Raw genomic sequence first — 26,541 nt, forward strand, 5'->3', positions numbered from 1 at the left:
TTTGTTCTAGGAATTTTCAAATAGATACAAGACATGACCTCAATATCTTAAACTGCCTTCAAATCTCCCAAATATTTTCCCCTTGGAAAAGTCTACTCAAGTGTCTCTCTAAAATATTCTCCAACCCCGTGATCTTAAGGGTTGATAAAGGGACAATTTGGTTCACCCAATAATCAGATTAAGAAAGGTATCCTAACTGAGGCAGGAGAGCAGGTATTTTGAACTGAGGTTATCTGGGGACTAAAACATGTAGCCACACTCTTGTCTCAAGATGGAGAAGAGAGCAGAGGTTCAGAGAGAGGGTCCAGTCTTAGGACCCAAGCTTGTAAGGTGGAAACTGGCATCTATGGGAGGTGCCAGCTTCCAAGCCAGTGATTATACTGACAGGCCGTGTCTTAGATATGCCCTTTAACATGAGACAGAAACAGGCACTCATTTTTCTTCTATGGGGCAATTAGAGCCCCTAGAGAAGCGGGCACAGCTGGGGAAAACGCACACGAGGAGGCAAAACCCGCCAGTGGGACTGACTTGAACACATCCAGCGAGCTCACGCCCACCCACCCCGTCCTCCTCTGCGCGGCCCCGCCTCCTACGCAACCGCTTCCGGCCCAGAGTGGAGGGCGGGCTGCACGCTCCGGTTGCGCCTGCGCGGGAAGTGGGAGAAGGGGCGGGTTGTCAGCGCGCCGGTGCAGTGCGGCAGTTACAGGGCGGCTGCTGTGGGACTAAGCTCCCTTCTCTTAGTGTTGGCCCTGGAGAAGGAACGATGGTGCTGGATCTGGATTTGTTTCGGGTGGATAAAGGAGGGGACCCAGCCCTCATCCGAGAGTCGCAGGAGAAGCGCTTCAAGGACCCGGGACTGGTGGACCAGCTGGTGAAGGCAGACAGCGAGTGGCGACGATGTAAGTACCGGGACGCGCGGAGTATCCCCGGATGCCAACCGCAACTTCGTTTTTTGGACCTAGTTACCGCTCCTGAGGTTCCACCCTTCATAAGACCCCCTCCTAGGTTGCGGTGGCTCCGAAGCTGTCCCTGTCCACCCGGGGGGCCGGACCGACCCACTTTTCTCCTCCGTCCGGGCCCTGCGACCTCCCTTCCTGGCTAGCTGGGTGCGGGTCGCTGCTTCTGAGTCTGGGAAAGGAGCATGGCGCGTTCGCATCAAGAGCTGTCAAACCTTCCAGCCTCAAGGATAGCCGGAAGAAAGCCAGGGGGGAGGTTTGGGGGGTTTCCCCTTTCCAGCACTTATCTTTGGTCGCCTCCTGTCTTTTTCTCATCTTCAGCAAGGCCAGAGTGGTCTCCCTCTATCTTGATAGAATCAAAGGTTCCAACCTGACTGAGTCACATCTGCAGCACAGTAGGTTCACTCCGTCCATATTGGAACCATTTTGGCACTGTGGAGGCCGCCTCTGGCTAAAAACAGTGATCCCGGAGCTTTTGGGAAGGCCATCCCCCTGAACTGTGGGCAAACTTTTAAGAACCGAGAATAGTCATACGTAGTAGCTCAGACATGGGCAGAGGGGTGCGGTGAAGCAAGAAAAATCTTGTAATTATTGAGGCTGTTTAAAGTTTTCCGGTGAAGACATTGGCAGAGTTGGGCTAGATCCTGGAACTGGACCGGGCACCTTTCATGAGGCTAAATAAAACCATAGAACCCTCTGCCTATCAATCTCTGCCTAGGCTAGCTGGAGTAGTCACTAACTGGCCGGATGCTGTCAAACACGTGATTTTTTGTCTGATGCAATAGGTCTGCCACCCTCAGAGAGACAGGTTTATGACAGCGCACTGCATAGGCATTCGCTGTCCAAAAGCGTGGATTTCTATTAGGAAAGTTGATTTTCCTAAATATATAAGTATCACCCGTGTAGGGAGAGAGTCGAAGGAAGAGTTGGTAACATGAAGGTATTGGGTACCAGCAGAATATTTGCTTAGCTCAGGCTGTTTGCTGATTCTGCACATCACAGTCAAGCCCAGTGCGGTGGTGATCCCACCACCTGAATCTGAATCTGAAGTTTTGAGTTGCAATGGAATTAAATTAAATCGGAGTGAAAAAACTAGACTGGACACTGTTTTACTGAGTCAGAAGTCAGAAGTATCAGATTTTTGTTTCTCTCTAGCCATTGCCCAGCTGCTAAATGACTTTGAATGTGTTACCTAGTCTCTTGGGTATAATGTACACCTCTGTGGGAAGTTCTGTCTTTTACCTGAGGAGTGGATATGTGCTGAGGGGATGAATTCTTCAGGGACAAGGTTGTGTTTTATTCATCTGTGTGTCAGTACCCAGGGTATACATATAGATACAGGATATACATATACACATGTGTACATATAATCCCAATACCTAGCACTGCACCTGGTCCTTGTTAAGGGCTTGACAAAGGTTTGTTGAAGTCATGAATATCTTCTGTGTTCAGGGCACTGTGCTCTTCCATATGAAAAGCAGTTGATGTAGTTCATTTTCAACATATTTATTGATTTGATTCTTTTCTACTTGACATCCCTAACCAGTATTCTCTTTGCAGCTAAGGGGAGTTAATGATTTTTCCCATTGCTGCCTGCTGAAGGTGGACATTGACAGATTTTGTTTCAAGATTCTTTTACATCTGAACCTCTGATCAGAGTTTAGGGTTCTTCTATCCTTAGCTGCAACCCAGAGCCACATTAAGAAATCAGACCATGTTCCCTGAATGAGGACACAGCAAGCTTCAAAAGGCCCTCCATTACAACTATACCCATGTGTCTGTCTGTAGACCTTCAAGGTTTAGGGCTCTGTGTAGAACACAGGAATCTGATATGACTTGGAGTCAGAGCACCACATCGGAGGAGTTTACCACAGCTCTTGTAACTTCAAGGATTCGAACTGTGATTTCTTCTTTTAATTCAGAGTAATATAATGAGGACACATTTGGGCATATAATAAGCATTTGTCTCGACTACTTCCAAAGTCAGTAGATTTCCATGTATCTTGAAATCTGCCACTAACTACAGGAATTATCAGTTGAAGTTGTTACTTCCTCTTAACCCTATTGCACACGCCTTAAACCAGGCCCTTATCATTGGAAAAACTTTCTAAGTGCTTCCTTTGACCCCAGTCTCAGCTAGTCCAGGGCCACACCTAGGACATATGATCCATATACTACCTTATATATTTCTGCTATGGCATTTATATTATTTTTATATACAGCCTTTTAAAATTTATTGAGATGTAATGTATTCAGTAAGTTCAGTAAAGTGCACAAATCTTAATGTGCAGCTTGATGAATTTTACAAAGCCATACACCCATGTGACCACCATTCAGATCAAGATCTAAGACATTTGCAGTTCTCCGGGGAGGCTCCCTCATGCCCCTTCACTGTCACTTCCCTCCTCCAAAGAAACAGTATTTTGTCCTCTATCACCATAAATGACTTTTGCCTGATTTTGAACTTCATATAAATGGACTTATATAGTATATAATTTTGCATGTGACTTCTTTGTCTCAAAATTATGTCTGTAAGGTTATTCCATGTTGTTATGTGTAGCAGTGGTTGGTTCTTTTTCATTGCTGTGTAGTACTCCATATGTGTAAACTAACAACCAATTTTATTGATGGACTTTCAGATTGTTACCACTTTAAGGGTACTATGAATAATGTGCTAGGGACATTGTGTCTTCTGGTGGACGTAAGCACTCATTTCTTTTGGGTATGTACCTAAGGGTGGAATTGCTAGGTCACAGAGTAGGCACATGTTTAGGTTTAGTAGATATTACCTAATAGTTTTCCAAAGTGGTTGTAATAATTGATGCTCCCATCAGTAATATATAAGAGCTCCATTTGCTCTACAACCTTGCCCTTGATATTGGCAGTCCTTTTAATTTTAGCCACTTATTCACACTGATTCCAGAGATGGAGAACAGATTAGTGGTTGCCAAGGGTTAGCTGGGGCAGGGGAAAGGTAATGGACTACAGAGGGATGATAGCAAAAGGAATCTGTGGAGATGGAACAGTTCCTTATCTTGAGTGTAGCAGTGGTTACACAGATCTGCACATGAGATATCACACAGAGCTACAGGCACATGCAAATGAGTACATGTAAAACCACTCATCTGTTCTCCATCTCTGTAATCAGTGTGAATAAGTGAATGAGAAAGTAGTTATATAGTTTGTGCTGAAGTTTAGTTTAAATTTAAAGTTTGGCAAAACTTCAAAGAATAGCCATGTCTATGCGCTGTCTCCTCTCTAGTCATCATTTTACCTGTCCAAAGCTTAATTTTTACCATATTGTTGCTAAAGCTTAGATTCAGGAGGTCCAACTTTTGCAAATCAAGGTTAGACTGATGAATCACAATACCAAGATGTTAATTTGGGCCGGAATACCTATGCAGGCTGGTGAGCGCACTGTCTTCCCCCAGAGGAACCAAAGTGTGAGAAATTGAATTCTTCTCAAGGCTGCCAGATGAGCGTTGTATCAAAGCAAAGGAAATAACATTAACCATTTCTAGCATAGAGAAGTAGCAACCAAGTTCATGGGAATAGAAACTTGACTGACTGCCTTTATTTAGATCCTGGTGCATACCACATAGTTTCTTTAAGTGAATTTTAAGATAATTGAACAGGTTAGAGTTATATGAGTATTTTCCAGTTTTCTCAGATGTGTTACTCTGTCTACAGTGGTATCGTCCAGGTTATGATACTTTTTAATTTCAGCCCCAGAATGGCCTTTTCATTGTCACCAAATGCTGGAGAATTACACAACTTTGTGAGGCAGATCCTTTAGCTCTGCCTGTATTTTGGCCTTGGGCTGAGATCAGTCCTAAGGAGCCAAGATTAGGAATGAGGTATCTTAATTATGTGCCTATCTTTGGTATATTGGGTTCTTTATTCTTCAGGCAGATTTCAGGCAGACAACTTGAACAAGCTGAAGAACCTATGCAGCAAGACAATTGGAGAGAAAATGAAGGTAAGAGAACTGACTAATACCCTTGAGAGCTTGAGCAGAGGTATTTAATCTTATTCTTAGTTAATTCATAATTTCTAACGAAGTGTTTAATTCCATGAGCTACTGGATTTCTTACCAGAGGGGGAAAGTTATTTTAAAAAGAAAGGGAGGAAGGCAGGGAGGGGACTAAGAGGCATTTTCAAGGATCAGTGAGTCCATCTTCTGTCTGCAGGTATGTTTTAGTCCGTTCTTGCTGCTGTAACAGAATACTGTAGACTGGGTGGCTTATAAACAGCAGAAATTTATTTCTCACAGTTCTGCAAGCTGGGAAGTCCAAGATCAAGGCACCAGCAGATTGGTGAGGGCCTGCTTCCTGGTTAATAGATAGTCTTCTTGCTGTGTCCTCATGGCAGAAGGAGCAGGGAGCTCTCTGGTGTCTCTTTCATAAGGGCACTAATTACATACATGAGGGCTCTGCCCTCCTGACCTAATCACCTCTGAAAGACCCCACCTCCAAATGCTATCACATTGGGGATTAGGTTTCAACATATGAATTTTGGGGGACACAGACGTTCAGTCTGTTGTAAGATAAGATTCTTGCCATACAAGTCATTCATTGTCTGTTCTGTTCTTAATAATATGAATTCCACCAGTAATCCTTTCCAGTAATTTCCTGAGCTCAACCTACAGTGCCAGAGAGGTTTTCCTGTTGTAAATTTCAGATTCTTTATCCCAGTGTAGTCGTGCTCTTTATTTAAAAGAGCGCAGATATTGAGTCCAAATCCTAGACTCTTGGTTATGTGACTTCAGGCAAGTTAACTTCTGAGCCTCAGTTTTCTTGTCTATGAAATGACAGTTCTAACACTAACCTTTAGAATACAATTGTGAGAACTGAAAATTTCTAATATAGAAGACCTGGCACAGTGCCTGGAACATTGTAGTTATTTAGCAATTGAGAGTAACAGTGAATGGTAGGTAGTACTGGCCTTCATCCAGTATATCCTTCCTGTCCTTGAAGAATGTTAAGTTTCAGCTCAGCTTTACTTTGGTAACCAGATTAGTTTTTTTTTTGGTGGGGGGGTTTGGTGGTTTTTTTTTTTTGCAGTACGCAGGCTTCTCACTGTTGTGGTCTCTCCCGTTGCGGAGCACAGGCTCCGGACGCGCAGGCTCAGCGGCCATGGCTCACGGGCCCAGCCACTCCACGGCATGTGGGATCTTCCCGGACCGGGGCACGAACCCGTGTCCCCTGCATCGGCAGGCAGACTCTCAACCACTGCGCCACCAGGGAAGCCCACCAGATTAGTTTTTAATCTTTCTTCAAAAATACGCTCTTAGCCTCTTAATCATTTTTTTTAAAAACATGTTAATGCACCGTACAGTCTGTCTCATTTTTAAGTTGTAAACCTCTAAAATAAACCAAAAAATTATGAAATTTAGGAACCTGAACTTGGAAAGACCATAACAAAAGGATTCCCTTGGGGCCTTCCCTGGTGGTGCAGTGGTTGAGAGTCTACCTGCTGATGCAGGGGACGCGGGTTCGTGCCCCGGTCCGGGAGGATCCCACATGCCACGGAGCGGCTGGGCGCGTGAGCCATGGCCGCTGAGCCTGCGCGTCTGGAGCACAGGCTCCACAGTGGGAGAGGCCACAACGGTGAGAGGCCCGCGTACCACACACACACAAAAAAGATTCCCTTGGACTCTAGCACCTTATCCTTCATGATATTCTGTATCCTTCTCTTTAACACTATTTTGTTGCACTTTCAGCATGTGACAGGCTGTAGAAATTGATATTGATGATAATCATACAGTTTTCTTCCTGTGGAACTCTTGACACTAAGTCAGGTACACGTCAGCAACCCCATAATTATGTTAATTTCCATGTATACTTCTGCCTGAGTGTTCTTTGGGGCATATATACGGATAGTGCCAGCCAAGTATTTTTCTTAGCAAGAAGATGGGAGTATTTTCATTTGTGTTAACGTTCTTAGGTTCCCTTGACTGCTGGCCCTGCAAGGAGTGTTCTCTCTTGCTATCCACTGAGATAGTACTAGCAGTGCTTTAATTTGTATAGCACTTGAAAGCATTCAAAACCCTTTCATATACGTCTCATTTTGGTTTTGATCTTTGCTGTAAACGTGGAGTGTAGGTAGTACATTTGTTAACCCTATTAAAAGGGTAGGGTAAAGAGGCCTAGGAAATTAAGGGGCTTGCCCAAAATGGTGCCATCAGTTAGTTGCAGAGCCAGAACTTGAACTCAGAACTTGAATTTGCTGCCCTGAGGGATTATCAGAGAGGAAGAGGGCCTCAGCTATCTTGGCTACCAAATGGAACATCTTGAGATCTAGGGCATTTTTTTCTACCTTAGTAGTCTATGCCTGTTCTTATCAAGACTCATTCTGATATTGTCAGATTTTTCCAGCTTTTAAAGATGATTTTCCTTGAATCACTGTCTTCTCCCTTGCTCTGGATAACGATTAGAAATGATGATTTGGAAGAATATCATAAAGAAGGGTGAGGAGAGAAACTGGAATGGGAAAAAATCTAGTCCTGGGTATACCCTTGCTGTTTTGCCAAGTTGCATTGATTGCTCTAAACGTGGCTTTTTTCCTCAAAAATTGTGTTTCTTTGCCTTCCTAATATTCCTCATCCCATCCATTTTTCCTCTTAGCCACAGGCCTAAGGGCTGGGTTTGTTCTTAGTAGGTAGATGGGGATTCACAAATTGACACACAGGTGTCTGCCCAGTGCTCACTCCTGACCAGCACTGAGTGTTTTCATACATTCTTGGGGTCATAACATTCTATGTCCATGTCAGACATTTTCCTTCTCAAGTTCCCGATGGTATCAACCCTCTGACCTGGATTGGTTAATCAGTCTGTCCAGGATCAGAAAGCTAGACAGTGTCAGGACAGGGACTTGGAACGTTAACTTCTTGCTTCCAGTTCACTAATTTTTCTCCCATGCGTTGCATCTTTTAGAGACTAAGTTGTGTAGAAAGTTCTGTAATTAGTTTATATGATATATTAGTTTGGTGTACACTTGTAAAACTATGTCAGAAATTTTTCTTTATAATTAGTTATGTTTTTGTTGTTGTTTGTTTGTTTTTCTTTCCCATAGAGAAAAGAGCCAATGGGAAATGATGAGTCCATTCCGGAAGATGTATTAAATCTCGATGACCTCACTGCAGACACTTTAACTGTAAGTTATTGTCCTTTTCCAGGTTAGGATTTCTGTTCTTTTAGCTTTGTTCCTAGACAAGCAAGTCCTGACGCTCTGCTCCACACAGCACTGTGGCATCCTTGAATTTCTGCAGCTGGGACATGTCCCCATCCCCTCTTGTTAATCTCAGTACTTGAGTATTAGACAGCAGAGAAGGAGACAGGTGGAATGGAAAAGTCAAGAGTAGGAAGAAGAGAAAAAAGGAACTGAACTATGTTTGGTTTAATAACTCTATTTCCACAGAGTCAGTAATTTTTCAGTTTTTTGTAATTCAGTAAATATTCACTACAATGGGCCTAGAGAAGGAATTTTCAAGTTTTTTAGTCACTGAACCCTTTCTTAAAACCTGCAACACAGGGACTTCCCTGGCGGTCCAGTGGTTAAGACTTTGTCCTCCAGTGCAGGGGGTGAGGGTTCGATCCCTGGTCGGGGAGCTAAGATCCCACATGCCTCACAGGCAAAAAACTGAAAAAGCATAAAACAGAAGGAATATTGTAACAAATTCAATAAAGACTTTAAAAATGGTCCACATCAAAAAAATCTTTAAAAAAAAAAAAACCCCTGCAACAATAGCAAGAGCATAAACTCGAAAAAGCAGAGTTGCTGTGCTTGAAGGGCAAGGTTGGGGTGCTATTCCCGCCCTGCCCTACCTGCTAAGGGTCCCCCCAGGAAATCAGAGTACAGTTTGAAACACCTGCAATAAGGAATACAAAATGAGCTTAAGACAAGGTCTCTTGCTCCTAATAAATTTATAATCTTCCTAGAGAACAGTTACATATAGGATATAATAGCATGCTGAATTGGTTTAATCAGGAATATCAGAAAGTGCAACTTAAGCTATGGTATTAACACTCCTGAGATATACAGGGACAAGAGGAGTGGCCAGAATTGATCCACCTCTGCCTCAGGCACCCTGAAAGAAAATGCCAACGGATTTGTCGGGCAAAACTGTATATATCCCTGTGTGAAATAAATCTCAGTTCTTTGAAAGCCTCCAGTGTCAATTTTTAAAATGCTGTTACAAGAGTTATCATTAGAGCCCAACAAGGTTGGGGCAACAATCTTTTTCCTACTCTGCTCTTGACTCGCTGTGGCCTTGGACGGGCTTGGCCTTGTCCATCTACAGAACCTGAAAGTCTCACAAATCAAAAAAGTCCGACTCCTCATCGACGAAGCCATCCTGAAGTGTGATGCAGAGCGGATAAAGCTGGAAGCAGAGCGATTTGAGAACCTTCGCGAGATTGGTAACCTTCTGCACCCCTCTGTGCCCATCAGCAATGATGAGGTAGGCGTCGGTGCCACAGTGAGTGGCTGCCTTGCGTCACCCCTCTCCTTTGGGAAGGGGGCGGAGTGGGAGGAGGACAGTGAAAGTCTGGCACGCTCTGTATAATAGAAGCAGGCTCTTTGTGTATTCGCTCTGCCCACCAAATGAGAATTGAAAGAGTCAGATCCCTGCCTGATTGGGAAGTAGCAGAGACAGCAGGTAGGTGGAGACTCCTGGCACGGAAATCTCTTCTAAATCAGGCTGCTGTCCTCCATTGCGTGTTGCCCATGGTAGCAGCTCGTCTCGTGGGAGGGATCTGCACGATCAGCCTCACCCCTCACCCACACCCTGCTGAGAAGCTGCAGGTTGAAGGGAAATCTGCATGATAAAAGTTGCCTGCGGAGTGGGAGCTTCCCCAGCACAAAGCTGCTCTGAGCCCAGCCTTTGTTCCCTGACACCCCAGCCGTGGCAGGGCCCATCTGTGCCTCTTTCATTCATTCCTTGGTGAACGGACATTAAACTCACTGAGGGCTGGGGTGGCAGACTCGAGAGGTCAGAGCCCTGAGCCCGCCCTTGTGTGGCCCTGGACCAATGAGAGCCTGGAAAAAAAAAAATCTGCATTCCCTTCCGTACCCCAGGCAGTGCAGATTGTCCTGGGAAGGGTTTTCCCTGTATAGGATTTTCAAGGAGTCATTTAAAAGGGTATAAAAACGAGAGAATACTACAGATCTTTTGGAAAATCATGATTTCAGTTCCATGGCTAGAATTGCCTCTAGGACTTTATAAATTATTATTTCTCTATTGAGCGCAGATTCTCTAGCAAATTCCCTTCTCTAGTCTCTGTACACAAGGGCCAAAACCTAGTGTTTGAGTTAAGCAGTGACTTCACAAAGCTCTAGGTCGTTCTTGGAATAGGGTTCGGAAAGATGGAGGTTGTAGAATTCAGAGCTCATGCATCTTTGTCTCCTGGTCTTGTTTGCTTAGGACGCCGACAACAAAGTAGAGAGGATTTGGGGTGATTGTACCGTCAGGAAGAAGTACTCTCACGTGGACCTGGTGGTGATGGTAGATGGCTTTGAAGGCGAAAAGGGGGCTGTGGTGGCTGGGAGTCGAGGATACTTCCTGAAGGTAAGAGTCGGCAGCCAGTGAGGTTGGTTATAAAGAAAGAACTGAAAAAAAATTGCAGAAAACATAACCCACTTAAAGAGGCCCACAAATCCGCCTTTCTACTACAAACTTACTGGCAATTAGATGCAATTCTCTTTCTAAGGCAGGAGAGTGCTTATCAGGATTCCCTAGAACAAAAGCCACTGAGTGATCCTCCATAATGAATATGTTTTGCTGACTGAATTAGAACAGTCTGTGCCTTTAAGGAGCTCCGTGTAATTGGACAGTCAGACAAGTAACAAAGAGTCAGAAACCCTCCGTGATAAGTGCTCTGGTGTGAGTAGCCCAGGGTGCTATAGGAACGGGTAGGTGGAGGCAACACACCCAGATTAGCTGGGCAGAGGGCAGATGCGCTCAGGGAAGCCTTCCAGAAGGACGTGGTAAAGTAGTTTTGGAAACACTGCCCATATTGGTATGTTCTACGTATACAAATAAGTCCAGTGTTTTAAGAATTAGCACGGGAAGACTCTCCCATGCACCCTGGGTGAACAGTCCTTTTCCCTTGATTGGTATCTTAAAGGGAATGCTCTTCAGATGATGTGCTGTGCATGGCTGTTAAGAAAGAGTCTCTTGAGTCAGTTGTTGGATCCATGGCCTTTGTGGCCTCCTGTGTGCCCCCAGTTGCCTCTGGGGGTAAATGCTAGCAGATGAACGTGATGGCAGCAGAACCCACTCACACAGTGCTGTGTCTGCTCCTTTAGGGGGTCCTGGTGTTCCTGGAACAGGCACTCATCCAGTATGCTCTTCGCACATTGGGAAGTCGAGGCTACACTCCCATTTATACCCCCTTCTTCATGAGGAAGGAGGTCATGCAGGAAGTGGCACAGCTCAGCCAGTTTGATGAAGAACTTTATAAGGTGAGTAGCCTGAGGCAGTGTGGCAGAATGACTCCTAAAGGTATGAAGTTTAACTTCAAAGACACAGCGATGCTGTCCAGCAGAACTTCCTGCGATGGTGAAACGTTCTACATTGTGGCTGTCGAGCACTTAAAATGCAGCTAGTGCAACTGAGGAAGTAAAATTGTAATCTTCATGAATTTTAATTTAAATGGTCACATGTGGCTGGTGGCTACCACATGGACAGTGCAGACATAGAGCCTATTTTATCTTTCCCCAGATAGTTTATGTGATCTATCTAAATTGAGCATGCTTTAGCACCATGAGCTTAGAAAAGAAGCTCATATATTATTATTAAGCTTGGACAAAAGGAAATTGTAGAAGTGGCTGATCTTCCCGTGTCCTCCCACTCCTGACCCCAGACTGGAAGCTTCCACAGGGGGAGACATACTTTCCTTTAGATGGATGTGGCTTCCAGTTTGTGGCTCTTTCTCAATCATGAACCATCTCAGGGAGAGCCAGTGGATTTGAGTTGAGGTGCAGAAGGTGATTCTGAATCAGCCAGCTTTAACATCAGCTGTAGCTCCCCCCACCCGAAGTCTACGCCCAACACTCAGGATTTCTAGTGTCTCTGCTAACGGCTGCCCATCGCAGCTGAGTCCACTTCTCACCTGTCCCTCTCCTTCAACCCTGTTCCAGGGCAGGGGGGAACAACTTTGTTCTTATTGGCTGTTTCCTCCCAAAACCCATGTAGCGGGTAGTTAGACAACTGCTCCAGGCCTCATCTGATTTATCTTATGTAGAGAGATGAGTTTAACGATCAGAACCTTCTTCCCACTAGGTCCTGTTGGTGAGTTCAAAGGTATGTTTTAATTCAAGATGCAGTGGGAAACGAAATGCTCTCTCCAAACCCTGAGCATTGGTACAACCTTGGGGTCCTCCTCTTCTTCCTTTTAACGAGAGGGACATGTGCATTATCAGATGAGACCTGTTTTTATCTTTTCCCTTTTTTTCTCATCTCAACTCCCAAGATTGGATGGATAATCACTGACAGAACTTTAGAAGGATGCCCTGCAGGTAACACCAGGGAGAAGCTTATATGGAGGATTATGAAAAATATTAGGTAGCAGGTGCTCTGCGTATTCGCAGCATTCTCCATCTCTTATCCAGATGCTTCTTGGAGCCATAGGCAGGGAGAATCACAGTCCTCCATAGTGAGGAATTTTGGCTGGCACTTTTTGCCTAATAACCTCAGTTTATTAATTCTCTAGAGCAGTGCTGTCCAACCGAACTTTCGGCAATAGTGGAAATGTTTTGTATCTGTCCTATCCAGTGTGGCAGCCACCAGCCACATGTGGCTGTTGAAATGTGGCTCGTGCAAGCCAAGGAATTAAATTTTAATTGACTTTGAATAGCCATGTATGGCTAGTGGCTATACCATATTAGACCGCAAGCTCTATTGTTTTTACATTGTATGTGAATAGCCTCACACGGGGCTAAATTCCCACTGTTAGGTAGCAAGGTAGTTTTCCACATTTCCAAACGGTGGCCTAGAGGAAGTTTCCTCCCCTCTTTTTTTTTTTTTTTTTTTTTTTTTAGTTAAAGTAATACCACATGACAGAAAATTTGGAATTAGTGGGGGGAGATCATCTTCTTTCACATTACCTACTACAATTGTCATTTTTAATATTCTTGTGGGAGCTTTTTTTATACATGTATCATTTTCTCATACTTCTAATCACAATATATGTAGATTGCCTTTTTACGTCACATTATATCAGAAGCATTTTTCAGTGTTACTACATGGTGTTCGTAACCATCATTTATTAGTGGTTATATAATATTACATGGCATGGATATAGACTACCCAGCTCTTCCCCTGTTGAATATTTAGGGGGCTCCCTTTTTTTTGCCATCAGTAAGTAATGTTACAATGAACTTTGTCCTGTCTATAGTTTTTTTTTCTTTTCCATTACTTTCTTCAGCTGAACACCGAAGTGATTCTTCAAGGATTACAACCCTAGATCAACCCATAAGCACCAAGAGAGCAGAGACTGTCTCCTTTTGCCCCGCATTGGCAAAAAGGACTTGGCTCTTACTAAATGCCTCACAAACATCTGTCAAGTGGATTAATTTATACTGCTACCAGCTCAGGTTTTATTGCACACCTGCCATCACTGGCCACTATACATCATTTATAAGTATTTCATTTATTAGATAAAGTAAAAATAGTATCAGAGGGAATTCCCTGGCAGTCCAGTGGTTAGGGCTTCACGCTTCTACTGCAGGGGGCCTGGGTACTGGTCAGGGAACTGAGATCCCACAAGCTGCATGGTGAAGCCAAGGGAAAAAAAAGTAGTATCAGAATATTTTGTCTTCTTTTAATCTGCATTTCTTTGATCTCTAGTAGGGACCCCATTTTGGACTGACCCATTCCCTCCCATGTCTTTTTAGCATCTCCTGCTCACTCCTGGGCAGGGATTGAAGAAAATTTGTCCTCCCATCACTCAGATCTTCTCTGTGTGATTTGTGTGATCTTTGTGATTTCTTGCTTGAGCTGAGGTCCTACTCCCTCAGTCTTAACTAGTAAATATTACCCTCCTCTGACAGGTGATTGGCAAAGGCACTGAAAAGTCTGATGACAGCACCTATGAGGAAAAATATCTGATTGCCACCTCCGAACAGCCCATTGCTGCTCTCCACCGGGACGAGTGGCTTCGGCCAGAGGACTTGCCAATCAAGTATGCCGGCCTGTCCACCTGCTTTCGCCAGGAGGTGGGCTCCCACGGCCGTGATACCCGTGGCATCTTTCGAGTCCATCAGTTTGAGAAGGTGAGTAGGCAGATCAGGGTGAGGGATGGGACCCTTCTATCTCTCCAGGGCTGTTATAGAAGAGATAGAATCTGTGTTGCTCAGGCCTACCCCAGCTCCAGTCTTTCCTCTCGTTTCCTCCATCTGGGTTTCTAGGGAAGAGCCTGAGAAGCACATGGTGGAGCGGCTAGAGCATGGACTCTGGAACCAGGCTGCCTGAGTCCTAAGGCCAACTCTACCACTTACTGCTGTGTAACCTTGAACAATTTGCTTAACCTCTCTGTGCTGTTTCCTCCTCTGTCAAAGGAAGATAATAGTAGTACCTACCCCATTAGGCTACTGTGAGGATTAAACCAGTTACCACGTGGAAGGTACTTAGAACGGAACCTAGGGGTAAGACAGGAATAAAGACACAGACCTACTAGAGAACGGACTTGAGGATATGGGGAGGGGGAAGGGTGAGCTGTGACAAAGTGAGAGAGAGGCATGGACATATATACACTACCAAATGTAAGGTAGATAGCTAGTGGGAAGCAGCCGCATAGCACAGGGAGATCAGCTCCGTGCTCTGTGACCGCCTGTAGGGGTGGGATAGGGAGGGTGGGAGGGAGGGAGACGCAAGAGGGAAGAGATATGGGAACATATGTATATGTATAACTGACTCACTTTGTTATAAAGCAGAAACTAACACACCATGGTAAAGCAATTATACCCCAATAAAGATGTTAAAAAAAAAAAAAAGAAAGAAAGAAAGTACTTAGAACAGTAGCCGCACGTTATGTGGGACGCTCTCTACACAAGCATTCGTTCTTGCTGCAGCCCCAGCCAGTCCAGTTCAGCCCCGATCTCTCACCAGGGCCCCAGCCCCGCCTGACTCTCAGTGGAATAGGAATAAGTCTTCATTGCTAGGATAATTCCCACTTCAGCCTTCAGTTTATTCACCCCGTCCCCTTGTCACTGTGCCCTTGGGTCCCTCTTTGCAGATTGAACAGTTTGTCTACTCATCGCCACATGACAACAAGTCCTGGGAGATGTTTGAGGAGATGATCACTACCGCTGAGGAGTTCTACCAGTCTCTGGGGATCCCTTACCATATCGTGAATATTGTCTCAGGTTATCGGCCTCCCTCTCCTGCGTCCCACAAACACCACCCTGACCAGTTGAACTGCCACACAAAGAAACAGCTTACAATCCAATTAATTGCCCACATTAATTAAAATATCACACTCTTTTCCCTTGGGAGTTCTTGGTGATAAGAATATCTGGGCGTGATTTCCCTCCTGGGGATAACATGCGAACTAAAGAATTCTTTGGGTTTGCTAAAGGTTAGCCTTCTGAAATACCATCCCTCCTTCATGAATTCTAGGGGTTTTTCCTTACAGGTTCTTTGAATCACGCTGCCAGTAAGAAGCTTGACCTGGAGGCCTGGTTTCCGGGCTCAGGAGCCTTCCGTGAGTTAGTCTCCTGTTCTAACTGCACAGACTATCAGGCTCGCCGGCTCCGAATCCGATACGGGCAAACCAAGAAGATGATGGACAAGGTAGATGGCCCCTGGGGAGGCAGGAAGCAGGGCCTTCAGCTCAGAGTAGGTCCATCTTATTTCTCAGCCCTTGGAGGACATTATTCCCCAGCGTCATGGGAAAATCTGAGCTTCTCAGTCTAGACCAAAAAGGGAATCTGAAAGTGACTTCACTGAATCAGGACTGAGTCCTTTTAGATAGAAACCTGAATCTAGCTCTATTCTACAAGGTAGTTCTAGCTTTTCTCTTCTTGGCTTTGTTTTCCATAACTCCAGATAAAGAGTAATCCCCATTTGTCTACACAGAACAAGTTGGAGGCAATGTCTCCCCTCTTCTCACCCAAGAAGGTCTGGGTGGTAAGCTTATCTCTTCAAACCCAATTTCCAGGCCCTAATCGTTTCCTGGTCAGGGACTTGAAAGGGGTTAAAAGGAGAAGCCAGGGCTTCTCTGGTGGCGCAGTGGTTGAGAGTCCGCCTGCTGATGCAGGGGATGCGGGTTCGTGCCCCGGTCCGGGAAGATCCCACATGCCGCGGAGCGGCTGGGCCCGTGAGCCATGGCCGCTGAGCCTGTGCGTCCGGAGCCTGTGCTCTGCAGCAGGAGAGGCCACAACAGTGAGAGGGCCGCATACCGCAAAAAAAAAAAAAAAAAAAAAAAAAAAAGGAGAAGCCATTGAGTAGTCTCTTCCCTCCCTCAAAGGGCCCAACTCTCCTCAAAATACTGGGACCTACCACTTGTCACTCATGGAGACATGAGGAATCTTTCTGGAGTTATCTAATAAGCCATAAGTTATCTAATAAGCCAAACAGAACTCAAAGGTTTAGAGATCATTAATATGGGTAGAGCCTGTTTTTTATTTGATTTTAGATTTGGATTTGGATAGTTGCAGTTGGGGGAGTCTGGCTGAGTGGATGGTTCCTGGTCATCAGTAAGCCCAGCTAGGGGTTGAGTGTAACTGCTCCCTCTGGGGACCCTCTCCTCGCAGGTGGAGTTTGTCCACATGCTCAATGCCACGATGTGCGCCACAACTCGCACCATCTGTGCCATCCTAGAGAACTACCAGACAGAGAAGGGCATCCTCGTACCTGAGAAATTGAAGGAATTCATGCCACCAGGTGAGGCTCCCAGCCCAGCCCATCTTCCTCCTCTTGTCTGTCTTCCTGCTCTTCTAAATAGTGAGCCCCTTTCAGAATGCACCAAGTTTTCTTGTTCATACACGGCCCCCAAAACTCTGCCTGTCCTCTGGTGCTGGGCATTGCAAGGGGCAAGGTTGAAAAGTAGCCAGTGCCGGTATGAGCTTCTATTTAAATGCAGCTAAAATTCAGGCTGGGAAAAAAAGGAATAAATGAAAGCAGTGCCTGCCTCTTTGTCTTGTGTAACTTTCCCCAGAGGTCCCTGGGCTTTGACTCTTGAGGAATGATGGGTTGTTTGGTTGGCTGTTTCCTCTCAGGTCTCCAGGAACTGATCCCCTTTGTGAAGGCCGCACCCATTGACCAGGAGCCATCGAAGAAGCAGAAGAAGCAGCATGAGGGCAGCAAAAAGAAAGGGGCGGCGAGAGATGTTGCCCTGGAAAGCCAGCTGCAGAATATGGAGGTCACTGATTCCTGAACATTCCTTTCTCCCACTTTACCAGGCTTCCATTTCAATTAGCTGCAATCTCAGAGCCTGCCCACAGGCAGGGAAACCAAGCACGCACCCATCGCCCACCCCGTGTGACTGCATTGCCAAAAGGGGAACCATCTGCCCTGTACAATGCAGTGTTCCTCTTTTCTCGCTTGGGCATAGGATCTAATCACCAATGACTGATGAAACCATGTAATAAAGCACCTCTGAGGGAGGCCAGGACTCTTCCTCAGTCTTCTGCCCAGGGCTTGAACCCTGTCTCTGACAGTTCTCCCTGGAACCGTATTCACTTCTGCTTTTCCTGCTATATCAGGCAGGCTGTTCCATTTAGCAGAGAGCCTTTGAGAAGGTAGGTGAAGGCAGGGGTAGATTTAGTAAAGGCTCAAGGGGAAAGTGAAAACTGCGACTTAGACACACAGGCTTGCAGGGCAAGGGCAGGATCCTCCTTTGTAAATTTGCTCCTGCTTTGTTAAAGCAGTTAGGTAGGACCAGCTTAGAGACCTGAGTTGATATAAAAAGCTTCATAGCAGGACTTCCCTGGCGGTCCAGTGGTTAAGAGTCTGCATTTCCACTGCAGGGGGCGCAGTTGCGATCCCTGGTAGGGCCACTAAGATCCCACATGCCGCACAGCGTGGCCAAAACAATAAAAGCTTCATAGCACTTCTGTTCCCTAGGAAAGGCTCCATGGAGAGGGAAGGAGGTGGTGAGACATCAGGGTAGATGAGACTACATTTAATCCAGAAAAGCCCCTAGATTCAAGAGCACGGGGCAGGGCCTTACTCACAGCTGCTTCTCTCTTTCCACTCATCCCCAAATGGGAGACCAGCTGCCTGGCAGCTTGTGGCTCAACTCCAGAGGATCGATATAGCCCACAGGGCAGGGGGCTAGTGGGAACAAGGTTTTAGTCCTTTCTCTGGAGCTTCCACCGTTGCCCCAATAGCCAGTTCACCCTTTCTCTGGGGAGGATGATGTTTAGCCTCTATTTACCTGCTGCCTTTCATCTGCAATCTACAAACACTTTAATAACACCAACTGTTAGTTTAGTGCTTCTCCCCTAGGAGTCTAAAATACTTCCTATAGAGGATCTCTTTTATCTCTGTGACAGTCCCAGACAGGAGGGTGGGGACATGATTATACCTCTTCCATCATAAGGAAGAGAGTACAAGGTGGGTAAGGGAGATGAGAAAGCACGGCCGGGTGGAAGCCAGGAGTCCTGACTCCTCAGCAGGGCTTGGTGCTCGCTGTGTTTCTTTGGAAGGATGAGAACAGGACTCTGAACTGGCCTGTAACTTAGGAGCTTGATTTTGTCTTCCTTAGTCCCTAAGCAGCAACCTCCCCAGGCCTGCTGGAGCTTGCTTAGCACCCAGGAGAGAGGCCGTGTGCTTGGTTTTCCACTGGGAGCTTGGGCTGAGCCTGTGAATCTTGCTACTGTCAAAACTGGGGCACCTAACAAGGTGACCACAGTGACCCTTTTGCCCCAGGCAGGCTCACCAGCCTGCCTCTACTCTAGCCAGTGCCCCAGCTCTGGGATAACAAAACCAGGGCCAAAGAACAAAAGAGCAAGCTGCTCCCATATACTTGGAAGGATGAGATTCACATTCCTGTAGCCTCAACTATTTGGTTTGAAGAAAGGCAGTTTACACAGTGAGCAGGAGGCTGGTTTTGGTCACCACCACACACCGCTCTTTCCTGTTTGAAAAGCTCACTGGGCTCTGGGATTAGAAACTTTCAAGTGGCCCTGCACACCCCCATCTAGCCTTAGGGGTCACTACAGCTGCCTCCTCTGCTCCCCCTTCCTACCCACTTGGCTGCTGGCGCCCATGACCTTCCACCAGGAGGCACTGCTTTTCTCTGGCCCTGAAAGTGCCGCAGGAGGAGGAGCTGGGGCTCTGAGCCCCTGGGGGCCCAGGCCTGGCTCCTGCACTGCACCCCCCGCCCCCTACCCCCACCCCAGGCTGACCCGCCTAGTTTTCTGGACCTGGCTGCACCTGGGACCTGGACTCGGGCTTGTTTAGCCAGAGAGCCTCCTGCCCTGTGCTGCCAGCAGCCCAGCTCCCCATGCCAGCCTTCCCTGTGGCTGGCCAGTGTGTGGGCTGGCTTGTAAAAAGGAGTGAGTGGAGGCCCGGAAAACAGCTGCTGTGTGCACCGAGTAGTCTGTTAGCTGAAAGTCTCTACCTCCTTGAAGCCACAAGACAGAAAATTAGTAATGGTGAAGGAAAGGATGATCCCGTGGCTGAGGTCCCTCCCTGTGGGTGGAAAACACACGAGCAGGAGACGCACATAGGCACTTATTTACTGAGTGCTTGCCCTGCGCTAGGTGTGATTAGGAGCAGGGGTTACAGAAAGAATGGGACACAGTCCTTGCTCTCAAGGAACTCCCGGATATTGGGAAAGGTGTGGCTTGCCTTCCTCCAGGCTCCTTCCCTCCCTGGAGCAGTGGGATGGGGCTGATGTGAACCTTGTTTAGGATAGGCAGGCTGGCCTGGCAGCTGAGTACCAGGAATGGGCCCAGATAACCTTGACTCCACCCTGGCAGTTGCCTCCGCAACCCACGGCTGATGCCCTCATCCCTGGCACCTTGACCTGCCCCATCTCCAACCTCAGCTGCCCAGGTTACCTCAGCAAACAGCCCCCACGGGCACCAGGGAGTGAGTCAGAGTCCTGGGTCTCTTACCAACCCTTGGTTCCCACACCCAGTAATTCAGGGACCAAGATGCAGGTCTGAGTGCTTCAGGCAAGAGAGAGGAGCCACTAGGCCTTTCTAGCAAGAGAGAGACAACTAGAAGGCCGACTTCTAGAGAGAAATATCTAAAGAGCCAGGCAACTGTGGGGACCCATCATGAGACCAAGGGGCCTGCCCGAACTCACAGTCTGCTGGGAAGTTTAGTTATCTGCCGAGTACCACCAATGGGGAAAACCACGCCTGGGAACTGACACCTTCCGTGTTACCCGTCCTGCTTTTCCTTCCCTGAAGCGGTTCCGGTTTACCCAGGGTCCTGAGAACGCCGCCTCTCGCCATACCTCCCTCTGGGGGCCTGGGGCAGCCCTGGCTGCACTCCCAGGAGGAGTCTAACAGGCAGAGCTGGGACGGACCCTGGAAAAATATGCTGCAAGTCAGAGCCTGTGCCAGGACGAGGGGCGTGCTCCACTCCCCCAGCCACTTCTCAGCAAAGGGTTCCCCCAGAGCTCCTCCCAGATACACACAAAAGGGGGCGCCACCCTGCATCTCCAAGGAGGGAGGTCCTGATGGTGCTGGCATAGCCGCCTCTGACGTTGCCCTTTTAAGAGACCCCCCCCCCAACCCCCGCAACGGCGGCGGGCGTGCGGCCGGCAGGTTCTCTTTGCAGTACCCCAGCAAGTGCGGCGCCCCGTCTGCGGAAAGGAGGAGACAGGACGCCCACCTTGCCAGTCTCGACCTCTGGGTCCCCGGACCTGCGGGCAGAGGTAGGGGGTCCTAGCAACCTCAGATGCTGAGAAAACCCCTTTTTTCTAGAGGGGAAGTTCCTCTCGCGCTGTTCTCATTGGTTGGCTGGCGAGCCCTGCCAACCCTGCCCTTGGACCAGGGCTTCCCTACCTCTGCACAAGCCTGCTGTCAGAAATGGTCTGGAAAATTATTTTTACTGAGGTGTAAATTACTGATAAGATGGTGTGACCCTTTAGGGACACTTCTTTTTCCTTGTTTTTATTAAACCCTAAAGAAAGGGAAGAATTGAGCTCCCATTTAGAATAGCATTCATTCTCTCCTTCCATCTTGTCTCAGGGGGGAAAGAAAATTCTTTTTTTTTTACTCTTTCTCCAAAACCAGCCTTGTGTACTTGTGCCCTGGATCTCGCCGCCTTTGGGAATTCCTGAGTCCCTGTTCCTCAGCCAGCTCTCTTTTCAACCTCCCTCTTCCTCTCCTATGCCTTCCCTCCCCACCCATTCCCCTCAACTACCAACCTACTTACACTTCCCCATCTTAAAACAGCCTTTCTGCCATCCAGCCTCTGCTGTCAAATTACGATCCCAACTGGCTCCTTTTCCTCAAAGAAAAATAAACCCTGGACACTCGTAGGTTCTGCTACGTCATCAACATTCCGGGTCCTCCTAGTCCCAACCCCTTCAGAGGGAAGGTAGAATGTTCCAGACTGAGGGAATAGCGTGAGGGAGCAGGAAGAAAGCCTGAATAGCTGGAGTGCAGAGGGTGAGGGGGATGTTGAGTTGGGGCTAGAGAAGTGGGCAGGATGAGGAGACAGGGCCAGCCCCGAAATGCTGGATTCCTGGGGCTCTTCCCTCTGGCTGCTCTATCTCTGTATGCTCTCCTGCTCTACATCCCAAATCCATCATCTCTCATTCACACATCTCTGGCCCTGGCCCACTCACCCCCAACACACACTGAGCATCTTCACCAGGATCCAAACCTGTAAGTCCAAAGTCTAACTCCCTATCTGATCCTCTGCTCCCACCCTCCTCTGGGTATTCAGCCACCCAAAACAAATACCCGGGAGTCACCCTGGACTACCCCCTCCTCTTCCCCAGCAGCCGATCTCCCACAGTCCCACTGAATCTCTTCATCACCCGGATCTGGCCCCTTGGCAGCCTAGTCCTCAGCTGCAGCACAGACTCCCCTCCTCCGGGACTGTTACAACCACCTCGCGTCTGCCAGACCCCAGCCCCTCCTTCAGGTGCAGCCGCCCCGCTGTGGCCGGCCGAGGGTACAGCCACGTCATGCCCTCACCCCCACCCCCGCCGAAACGCTTCAGCTGACTCCCTCAACCTAGGAAGTAAAGTCCAGACTTCTCAGCCAGATCCGGATTCATCAAACTGTGGCCACAGTTCAGATTAGCAGTCTCTTCTGCTCTTCTTTTCCCTACCGTGAGCCCTGCTTCAGCCCCAGGGGACTACTCACCTCTCCCAGCACTGACCATGCAATGGCCCCTCCTTATCTGCTCACGCTGTTCCCTCTACCCCAGTGCCTCTCCTCCTGCCTGTCCCTGGAATTCCTCCTTCCCCTTCAAGGTGATTCGAATGTCGCCTCCTTTACAATGCCTTCTCTAACTTCTCCCACCCTCACACAGAGATATTAATGAATACGGCTCTACCACAGCATTCGTCTCTGTCCACGTTAGACTGGTTGCTCCTTGAGGCCAGAGCTGGAGTCTTGTTCATTTGTGTCCCTCTCACACCTAGTCCGGGGCCTGGAGCGTGGCTAGGGCTGGACAGGGCTCTCTCCTCGGCCTGCTCTGATAAACTAAGTTATTACAGATGTTGCTTTGGGATTTGCTCCTCGCAGCTCAACCTCAGGCTCCATCTCTTCCCCTCTGTGCTCAGGAGCCAAAAATGATCTCAACTGGATCTTAGATGGACTGTGCATCTATATGGAATGCTTGGGCCTATTGAGCCACCCTCCGCAAACAGTGCCAGCACCGCGGGCTGAAACTATCATGGGTTAAGGTATCCAATGCCACCTTTTGAGTCCCAAAGGAAATCTGTCTAACTTGGCTGGGACATCAGGCTTACAACTCCTGGCTGCAGCTGGCGTTGGGAATACAGTTTTGTGATTAATGTGAATGAGTTCAGGGCCGCCCAAAGAGAACCCTACAGACCCAACTGGCCTCCCAGATGGTGGTTCAAGGAATGAAGGGACCACCTGGTCACTCCTCTATGCCATTCGTCACTTCATCCATCCATCCATCCACCCATCCATCCACTTGACTAGAATTTACTGAGTGCCTGCTACGTATCAGGTGCCGTGCTAGGTACTAACTAGGCATTTAAGGCAAACGTGTTCTCCCTGCTCCTGGAGCTTACAGCTAGTGGGTAAGACAGATGTTAACCAAGTAAATTAACAAATAAATACTTTCTGTAATAACAAACTTCAATATGTGCCATAAAGGAGGGGATATTTAAGACTGCCCCATTCAGCAGCTGGAAGGAAGGCAGGGTGCCCAGAACAGAGTGAAGGGGGAGGAGTAAGAAGGGGCTGGGCCACGCCATCCAGGGCTTTGTGGACCCCTATGAAGTTGGCTTTTATTCAAGGCACAATCAGAAAGCCCGGTGCAGGGTTATTAGGAAGAGAGCGATATGCTCAGATTCATACTTCACAGTACTACTCGCCAAAGGACACCAGGAGGAGTCCTTTAATCGGAAAAATCCAGAATGTGGCACATTCAACAAGAGAACTAGCCTGGACTTTCCAAACAGTCAATATCACAGAAAGGAAAGAAGGAAGGAAGGTAGCAAGGAAGGAAGAAAAGAAGGAAGGAAACTAAAGCGACATGCGGCCAAATGTAATGCATAAACTTCTGGTTTAAAAGTACAGCCATCAAAGACCTTTGAGGGACAAGACGGAATTTGTATCAGGCCGGACATAAGATGACACCGGAATCATCACTCGAGTTCCTGGGTGTGGCAGCGGTCCCCTAGGGCTCTGACTCAGGCACGGCACACTGAGGGGGCGAGGGTGGAAGCCCCATGATGTTTGCACCTCACTTGCACTTTGTTCTCCAAACACTGAGAGAAAGCATAGTGCTGACGATGATTGAATCTGAGTGGAGAGTATCCGGGGGATACGTTGTACCATTTTGGCAATTTTTCTGAATGCTAGACATTTTCTAAAATAAAAAATTGCGGGAGCCCCCGCTTGCCACAACTAGAGAAAGCCCGCGTACAGAAACGAAGACCCAACACAGCAAAAATAAATAAATTTTTTTTAAAAATTGGGGGAGTGTGTTTTCAATCTAAAAAATGTTTATTAATTTAAAAAGTTTAAAAGATTACTTAGGCGGCTGAATGGTGACTGGTTTGGAGGGGAAGCAACCTCACGAAGGATCCATGCAACTCTGGTTGAGCACCCCCTCTGTGCCAGGCATGGAGATGGGGGCTGAGAAACACACGCACTGTGAAGAAAAGTACAGGGCAGCAGATGGGCATGCAGGCGAGTGTGGACAGGAGAACACGCAGGTCCCTGCCCCCTGCGCCCCCACCGGGGCTGCTGGCCTGTGGTCCTTTATCGGCAGCCGGGGCCTCTCCCCACCTCTCTCCTGTCAGAGAAACTGCCCCGCCCACCCACCAAAGGTCACCTCGACCTCTGCCACCAGCAGCCTCCCTCCACACCTCTCCTTCCAAGCAGGCCATTGGTCCCAGAATTTCAGCTCACAAGGATCTACCCATGACAGAGATCACCTGGTTCTTCCCAGTCTGGCCCTGTCTGGCCCTTCAGTGTGCTGGGCCACAACACACCCGCCCCAGTCTTTTTTCATTTTTTTTTTGGCCATGCCATGCGGCTTTCGGGATCTTAGTTCCCCGACCAGGCATTGAACCCGACCCTGGTAGTGAAAGCACCGAGTCCTAACCACTGGATGGCCAGGGAATTCCCACACCCACCCCAATCTTGGCTTCGGTGACACTCACATTTCACTCATTCATAGTTTATCTGGAGCCAGATAATCTGGAGCTTAATCTGGAGCCAGATTGCCTGGGTTCCAATCCCAGGTCTGCCATTTACTAGCTGTGTAACCTTGGAGAAAACCCTTTACCTGTAGGTTAAAGGAGTTTGCTGATGAATTCATCTGGCCAGGAATGCAGTTCCTGATTCTTCAAGAGGCAACCCAAGTCCTACCTCCTCCAAGAGGCAGACTGAGATTTCCTCAACCTTCACTGCTCCCTCCTCTGAATTCCTTTAGCCTTTTCTATCTCAGCTGCTCCTGGAGCACTTCACCCACACTACCTTGTTCAGTTGAGAGCCACATCTTATGCATGTGTGTATTTTCCGTAGACCTGGGGGACCCTCAGGAAGCAGTATGGGTGAGGAAGTCCATTGGAACTGGAGGACAGCCTGGGCTCTCCTCACAGGTCACTTTCCCTCCCGAGGTTTGGACTAGAAGAGCAGTAAGTTCCATTTGAACAGACTCCAGGATCTTGCTGCACCTTGGTTTTCTCCCATGTGGGAGGGAGATCTAAAGGTTCCTTAAGTTGGAAAGTTCCATGAAATAGGCAGGCCTTCCCCTAGGGGTCAAGGAGGACACCACCAAGACAAGCCCTAGTTTGAGACACCGTGATGTGTAGAAGACCTGGAAGTTTCTGTCCTGCTTTTGGTAGGGAGAAGCGGCTGAGCAGGGGAGAGTGGACTGGGGAGGCAGTTCTGTCCTGTGCCCCTTGGGGGCAGGGCAGGGAGACCATGAAGGACTATTTGCCAAACGTGCCTGGAGATGAAGGGAGGGGTTCCTTGCATCCCCAGCCTGTCTGTCCTTGGGCAGAAAGGCCCTTCTCAGGGAAAGGGGCTTCCCACAGCCGTGCTGCCTCCGCTCTAGGCTCCAGAATCAAGTTCTCCAGCCAAGGCTGCTGTGCTCTCCTACCCAGCAAGCTTATTTTAGTACAAAGGGAGAGAGAGATGAATGGAGGGCTGCAGTTTCTGCATGCGTTGGCTTGGGCCTTCAGCAGAAATGAGTCTCATTACCCAACCCCAATTCAAAGGATAATTAACAGATGGTATAATTTCCGAGCATTCTCCGTGCCACATGGCTATTAGGTGAAGAGCAAAATGCCTACGCAGCCCCTAGATCCTCCCAAACCACAGAGTCAAAGGGAGTCCGGAGAGGCAGAGCCCCGTGGAGGGCACTTAAGCCATCCTTCTGTGTCTGGAGCTGCCCTTGGGCCTTGTTCATCTTCAGTCAGAGAAGAGGGTACTTCCCTGAGTCGTGGGTCCCCCGCCCACTTCCTTCTCCTCATCCAGTCCACTACCATTGCCAGGAGTCTAGTCTAACCCGAATCCCTCTTGCTGTCGCCAAAGCTCATCTCCTTTCCTTTTCCCTGGGGAGAAAGAAGAAAGCTGATTTCTCATTCTTGGCATCACTCTGTGGTCACACGGAAGTTCCCTGGGCTGGAGCCTCTGAGAGGGGATTCACAGCTCTCCTGCTGTGACCCACTGAGAGTGACACTGCTGTGACCAGAGTGCCGTGTTGGAAGAGCGCATCTGGCCCCATGCTTTTCAAACTGGGTTCCTCCAGACCCTCCAGCTCCAGAGGGGGCCCAGAGGTGTGCTCTTTGGGGAGCAGTGGGGATGTGGCAAGACCTGATGCCCACTTCAACCCAGCAGCACTACTTCTATCTGCTTTATATTCTGGGCTTCTACTTTAGATTTCATTGAAAAAAGGATTCCACTGTTAAATTAATTTTTGAAATTATTGAGCTTATTCGATCCCCTCATTTTA

The 26,541-nt window shown here is 47.9% G+C and overlaps 1 protein-coding gene across 2 annotated transcripts; it reads left to right on the top strand.

Annotated features, from left to right (window-relative positions):
• Positions 1 to 616: 616 nt before the first annotated feature.
• Positions 617 to 17,620, top strand: SARS1 (seryl-tRNA synthetase 1). Of its 2 annotated transcripts, none has more exons than XM_032638881.1 (11): positions 617 to 899; positions 4,865 to 4,935; positions 8,031 to 8,111; positions 9,259 to 9,417; positions 10,381 to 10,524; positions 11,265 to 11,420; positions 14,010 to 14,231; positions 15,194 to 15,323; positions 15,593 to 15,750; positions 16,713 to 16,842; positions 17,178 to 17,603. In XM_032638881.1, the coding sequence occupies exons 1-11, from the start codon at positions 764 to 766 to the stop codon at positions 17,333 to 17,335; spliced, it is 1,545 nt and encodes a 514-aa protein (XP_032494772.1). In that variant the 5' UTR covers positions 617 to 763; the 3' UTR covers positions 17,336 to 17,603. The 2 variants fall into 2 exon arrangements, with proteins under 2 accessions (XP_032494772.1, XP_032494780.1); XM_032638889.1 differs by having other exon boundaries at positions 664 to 899; positions 16,780 to 16,842; positions 17,178 to 17,620.
• The last annotated feature ends 8,921 nt before the right edge of the window (positions 17,621 to 26,541 follow it).

The sequence above is a fragment of the Phocoena sinus genome, chromosome 1 (genome assembly GCF_008692025.1).
Source record: "Phocoena sinus isolate mPhoSin1 chromosome 1, mPhoSin1.pri, whole genome shotgun sequence".
Classification (NCBI taxonomy): domain Eukaryota; kingdom Metazoa; phylum Chordata; class Mammalia; order Artiodactyla; family Phocoenidae; genus Phocoena; species Phocoena sinus.

Bases quoted from the DNA above. Each gene is read 5' to 3' on its own strand.
- SARS1 (XM_032638881.1), top strand. From the start codon at position 764: ATGGTGCTGGATCTGGATTTGTTTCGGGTGGATAAAGGAGGGGACCCA. The intron at 10,525-11,264 runs GTAAGAGTCGGC...CTGCTCCTTTAG, and splicing joins GTCGAGGATACTTCCTGAAG to GGGGTCCTGGTGTTCCTGGA. The intron at 14,232-15,193 runs GTGAGTAGGCAG...CCCTCTTTGCAG, and splicing joins GAGTCCATCAGTTTGAGAAG to ATTGAACAGTTTGTCTACTC.